We start from the raw sequence: 5,992 nt of genomic DNA on the forward strand, positions 1-5,992 counted from the left end.
TTGAACAAGAAGTGTATCAGTTCCTTTCGATTTTGGAACAAAGTTTTATCAACTTTTCCTCTTTTAAAATCGTTTTCTAAAAGGAACATAGATAGTCTCTCATACCATGACATAGGTGCTTGCTTTGACCCATAAAGAGTCTTGTCAAGCTTGTAGACATGGTTTGAGAAATCATTATTTTCGAATCCAAGGGGTTGTTAAACATAAATATTTTAATTTAAATAACCATTAAGAAATGCACATCTGACATCCATTTGATACAATTTGAATCTCATATATGCAACAAATACAATAGTATTCTAATGGACTTAAGTCTAGCAACAAGAGCAAATGTTTTTTCATAGTCAGTTCCTTCTTGTTCATCATAACCTTTTTACTACAAGTCAAGCTTTATTTCTTACAATAGTTCCATACTCATGTAGTTTGTTTCTTAAAACCCATTTTAATCTAATCATTTTTTATTTTTAGAACATGGGAGTAAACGCCATACCTTGTTTCTTTGAAACTCATTTAACTCGTCTTGCATAGCAGTGATCCAATCAGAATCAGTTATGTCTTCATCATGATTTCTTGGTTCCATCATTGATAGGAATGCATGAAATGCCCAAAAAATCCTTAACTGAGATCGAGTTTGCGTATTTTTGGATATGTCACTTATTATGAGTTTCTCTGGATGTGACTTTTGTTATCTCCCAGGTTTAGGTTAAAATTCTCTTATAGGGACAAGTTGTTCATCTTGAATTTCGTGAGAGGATGAGGAGCCTTGCTCATTTGTTCCTCTTTCAGCCATTGTTGAATCAGTTCCTTCAACATTTTTGTTCTTAGTATGAACTGGGACATGTCCATCATCTTGAGGAAACTGAACAACATTGTTATGAAGGTTTTCATCTTCTTCGTTCTTTTCCTCTTTTATTCCTGCTTCATCCTCAGTTGAATCTACATCTTTTTCATTTGGTCGAGCCAAGCCTATCACAAACTCATTAATCTACTTGCTTGGATTAAAATTATCAGATTGATCAAAGATGATATGTACACTTTCTTCACCATACATAGTTCTTTTATTGTAAACTTTATTAGCCTTACTATGTGAGGACTATTCTAGAAATATATCTTCATCACTCCTTACAACAATTTTTCCAAAATTATCATTCCCATTATTAAGAACAAAACATTTATAACCAATTATTCTGAAATGTGTAAGATTAGATTTCTTAAATATTAGCTCATAAAGAGTTTTCTTAATGATAGATCTAATCATGAAATGATTCATTATATGACAAACATTGTTATTAACAACCTCAGTCCAACATTTCCTTGGTGGTTCACTAGCTATTAGCATAGTTCTTGCCATTTCTTCCAATGTTTTATTCTTCCTCTATACAACACCATTTTGTTGTAGTGTCCTATGAGCAAAAAAATTGTTATCTAAGCCATGATATCTACTTAAATCATCTGTAATTTTCAAATTCTTTACCATGATCATATCTAATATGCATCAATTTGTGACCACTCAAGTTTGGAACTCTCTTTGCAAAGACAAGAAGCTCATCATAAGTCTCACCTTTACTAGATAGAAAAGATAAAATTTGAAAACAAAATGAAATTTTAAAGATGATAGTCCCAAAACAAGATCTTTTGATCAATGTTTGTCAAGTAATGAAAAGTTTGCATGCCTAAGGCGTTTACGCCACAAAGGGGGATCATCACTAGTGGAAAAAAGCCCATTCGATCAGGTCAAAATCAGGGTTACCAATTTGGTTTTGGTCTGGATCGGGTGGGCTCGCAACAGTTTGTAAAGATTAACTGGTCTTGTCCTAAACTGGATCAGTTAATATGATTAACTAGCTAGCCCGATTTTCCATCAAAACCAGAGCAATTTACCCCCCCCCCTCCCAAAAAAAAAACAATTTTTTTGTCATTATTAATCGACACAAAATCAATTGTATATATCAATACTCATTTTATTAAACACATTATGTTTAATTGAAGCATAAGCGTAAATATTTAGATACATAAAAATATTATCAATTAAAATTTGGCTAAGTCTGCATTTTCCATCAAGAGCTGTCCTCTGTGACGCTTAAGTTTGCATTTTCCATCAGGAGTTCTATTGTGTGATATAGCTAAATTCTTTCTTCAATCATTGTATTGTTGTCAGGCTCTCTCTACCATTCATCTGTTGTACACGGATGTGCACATAATCTTTTGATCCAGAACCAACATTTGCATCAGCAAAAAGATCTGAATAACAGAAGTTAGTTCATTACCCGATGAAATTTTGCAAAGCATTCCAAGAAGACTTTTGTAAGAAAAGGTACTCAATACTCAATTGATGCCCTTGCAATAAGACCATATGAATTTAGCCTTTCATCCATGCTTGAGAAAAATGTTAATCAACAGAAGCTGAAAGTTATAATGATCAACAAGACAGCCTCAAGCATCTAGGAAAGGCAAATTGAAAACAATGTAAAAGTCTAACTTAGCAACATATACCAAAAATTGAAGCATGAAGGTAGTCGTTACTATCATCATCACTAAATGTTGTTGCAGAGATAGCTACATCAAAACAGATCAGATTAGTAAATATAACAACAACAACAATATTATAAGGGATGAAGATAGAATCATGGCATTCCAGACAACATACTAGTGAAATTTAGACTCCACAATAAACGTAACAACAATAAAGAGTAATCATGTATTCCACACAATATATGTACTCTTTAGTTCAGATTCCAAGATCAATGAGAACAGGGAGGCGGTTATTCCTTCTAATGGAAGCGATGGATTCCCACCACTCGCAGAAGGATGCAAAGGCAACATACAAAAAGTAAAAGTAAAGCTATCAGCAAAGAGAGCAATGAAATGAATAACAATCGAAGTAGTGATCACCAAGGATAATGAGTAACGCGATGAAAAGATACATAATTAAGTAACCTGGAAAGTTAACCCAAGATGACCCAATCCAAGATAACCCAAACTGAACACCGAAATTGACATCTCTAAGCCTCTAACAAGAACTCTCGTGCATAATTTCACATTGGAAGCTACATAAAGTGCTTACAATTGTAACCAAATGGCAAAATCTCCACTAGTGAAAAAAAGCCCATCTTCAAAATCGGGCTTACTGATCGATTTTGGTCCGCATCAGATGGGCTTGCAGCAAATCTCAATTATTTACTAATCTGGTCCAAATTTGAATTAGTAAATTATTTAATGATGTGGTTTTACGATAAAATCGCATCAGTTTATCGCATTAACTAATGCAATTTTACCTTAAACCGCATTAGATTTTGCAAAAATGTATGTCAAAAAAAAGTGCAGACTTGCAGATGCAGGTATGCACTCTTGTCTCGAACAAATTGTGCAACAAATTTTAAAGCTTGTGTACCATAAAAGTACAAAATATATATACTTCCTCCGTTTTTTTTTTTTAGATGTTACACTTTTAAAAATTGTGGTTCCCTAGGCAAAAATTGGAGGAGTAATTAGGAGAGAATAAGTGTAGGGGATTAAGGGTATGGGGACCATTGCACATGGGGGGTTTAAGGGATGGGAGGAGAGAGAAAAGAGGGACCACAACTTGGTTCCCTCCAATATTTATACACGGCTGAGGAGAGAGAAAGTAGGGGGCAGCCAATTTTTTTGGCACCAAATGATTTTCCCTTCGAAATTTTCATAAAGTTGAAATTTTGCAATAAATTTAAATTACCCATTTCAAACATAGTTTAAGCCTACATTTTCCATACTCTCTCCTCTATATAAACCCCCAACATTAAATGGGGGCTTATTTCACAAAATGAGGAGAGAGAAAATATTGTGAAGCACCATGGTTTAGTTTAGTTACAAAAATCAGATAGTTTTCCCTAATTCACTACACACACTGCACATGAATGTTCAAAAAAATTAACCAAAAAATTAAGAACAGAAGTTTCCCGCAAAAACTTCAAACTTCAGTCCTCAAAACATCTTCTCCAGCTTTGAAGATGGGGTCAGCAGATGAGAGAGGGGCAGGGATGTTTGGCCTTCAAGAGTTGCTGGAAATTGAAGGCATCGAGGATGACTTGCTGATGCATGAGATGTGGACGCATTACAACAGTGATGATGACATAGAGGATGATGAAGGTGGTACAGCAGCAGATGGGAATGAAGTAGAGCAACAACATAAGCAGGGTGAGCCACAGCAACAAAACACAGAAATACGAAACAATGTAAGTTCATCAACCCAAAAATCACATTTAACTTTAACAAAAAGAAGAATGTTGGTTGATGACCTTCTTACCTCTGAAATAAATGGTAAATTTCCATGGGGTTTAAAAACAGAAATAGCAAGAAAGCATGGCATAAGCAAGATGACATTAGATAGGATATGGAAAGATGTAAAAAAACAGAGAGAAAGTGGGCATGCCATAGATGTGAGAAACAAAAAAGCAGGCAGATGTGGTAGGAAGCTTAAAGTTTACGATGACAACTGGCTTCAATCAGTCCCGCTTCAACTACGGACAAGTATAAGGGCATTTACTGGCTATCTTAAAGTTCCCCCATCCACTGTCTATAGACTACTCAAACGGAGCAAGCTGAGAAGTCACACTAGCAGCACCCACCCAAAACTGACAGAAGATCACAAAATTCAAAGAATGAAGTGGGTGTTACAACACATATTACCAGCAACAAGGACACAACCACCAAAATTTGTTGACATGCAAAATGTTGTTCACATAGATGAGAAGTGGTTTTATTAGAGTCTAGACATGAGGAGGTTTTACTTGCTCCCTGCTGAAGATGACTCTTATAGTTGTCGTCAGTCCAAGAGATTTAAGATCAAAGCCATGTTCATGTGTGCCACATCTAGACATATTAAGGACAGTGAAGGGAGGATGATACATGATGGGAAATTGAGTATCTACCCTTTTGTTGAGTATGCGAGAGCTAAATATTTAACCAAAAACAGAAGGGCATGTACTTTGCTGACAAAAGCAATTGAAAGTGTTACCCTAGCTGTTATAAGGGACATGATAGTTAACACTATCATACCTGCCATCATGAGGGTTTGGTCAGTAGGTGTGTCTAAAGATATCTACATACAACAAAACAATGCTAGACCTCACATTCATGCATCTGACCCAAAATTTATGACAGCAGCAACTCAGAATGGATTTAATATTCAACTCATCAATCAGCCACCTCAGTCCTCTGACTTAAATGTGCTAGACTTGGGGGTTTTTAGAGCAAGTCAAGCACTACAATATCAATCATTTCCTAAGAATCTAGATGAACTGATTTTAAGAGTGCAGGACTGTTATGATTTCTTTGACCCAGAAGTATTGAAGTACACTTGGTTGCAATTACAATATGTTATGGTAGAAATACTAAAGTGCAAAGGGGGGAACAATTATAAGAACTCACACCATTCAAAAAGAAAGCTAGAGAGACATGGATTACTTCCGGATAATGTTGAAGTTGACCAAGCACTAATAGATGAGGCAGTTGCTTATTTGAATGAGAGGTTTGTGAATGTAGGTGAAGCATTTGACTACTTAGATGCACATCAAGAGTAGTTAGAATGCGCAGAAGATGTGGCTACTTTTTTGCACATAATGAAGCTGTGTATGAAGGAGAAGAATGGGGAGCAACTTTTTGGTATATAACAAGTATAGAAGAAGATGAAGCAACTTTTTGCACAAATACACAGGTATACTAGTTACAACACTTTTGTTAAAGCTTATGGACAAGATGAAGCAACACTTCTAAGCAAACTAGGAATTTTTTGGGGGGTTTTTGTTTACTTATTAAACTGTTATGTACATGTTGAAGGACTGGTTTGTATAAGCAGTGATGCAAGAATTATTGAAGTTAAGCATGTATGGTTATGTTTTTTTTTTTTTTTTGCATGTCAATAAGTTTAAAGTGAGATGTATGTTTTATTAAATCCATCAGGAATAATTGCATGGCTCATTGAGGAAGCAATGAATGATTTAAAATCACAACTTAT

The 5,992-nt window shown here is 35.2% G+C and overlaps 1 protein-coding gene across 1 annotated transcript; it reads left to right on the forward strand.

Moving 5' to 3' along the window:
* The first annotated feature begins 4,751 nt into the window (after positions 1–4,751).
* On the forward strand, positions 4,752–5,558 carry LOC104907324 (uncharacterized). The gene has a single exon (XM_010696238.1). It carries the CDS (start codon positions 4,752–4,754, stop codon positions 5,556–5,558), a length of 807 nt encoding a protein of 268 aa, XP_010694540.1.
* The last annotated feature ends 434 nt before the right edge of the window (positions 5,559–5,992 follow it).

This window comes from Beta vulgaris, chromosome 4 (genome assembly GCF_026745355.1).
Source record: "Beta vulgaris subsp. vulgaris cultivar EL10 chromosome 4, EL10.2, whole genome shotgun sequence".
In the NCBI taxonomy this organism is placed as follows: domain Eukaryota; kingdom Viridiplantae; phylum Streptophyta; class Magnoliopsida; order Caryophyllales; family Amaranthaceae; genus Beta; species Beta vulgaris.

Coding starts and splice junctions, on each gene's coding strand:
- LOC104907324 (XM_010696238.1), top strand. CDS start 4,752: ATGAGGAGGTTTTACTTGCTCCCTGCTGAAGATGACTCTTATAGTTGT.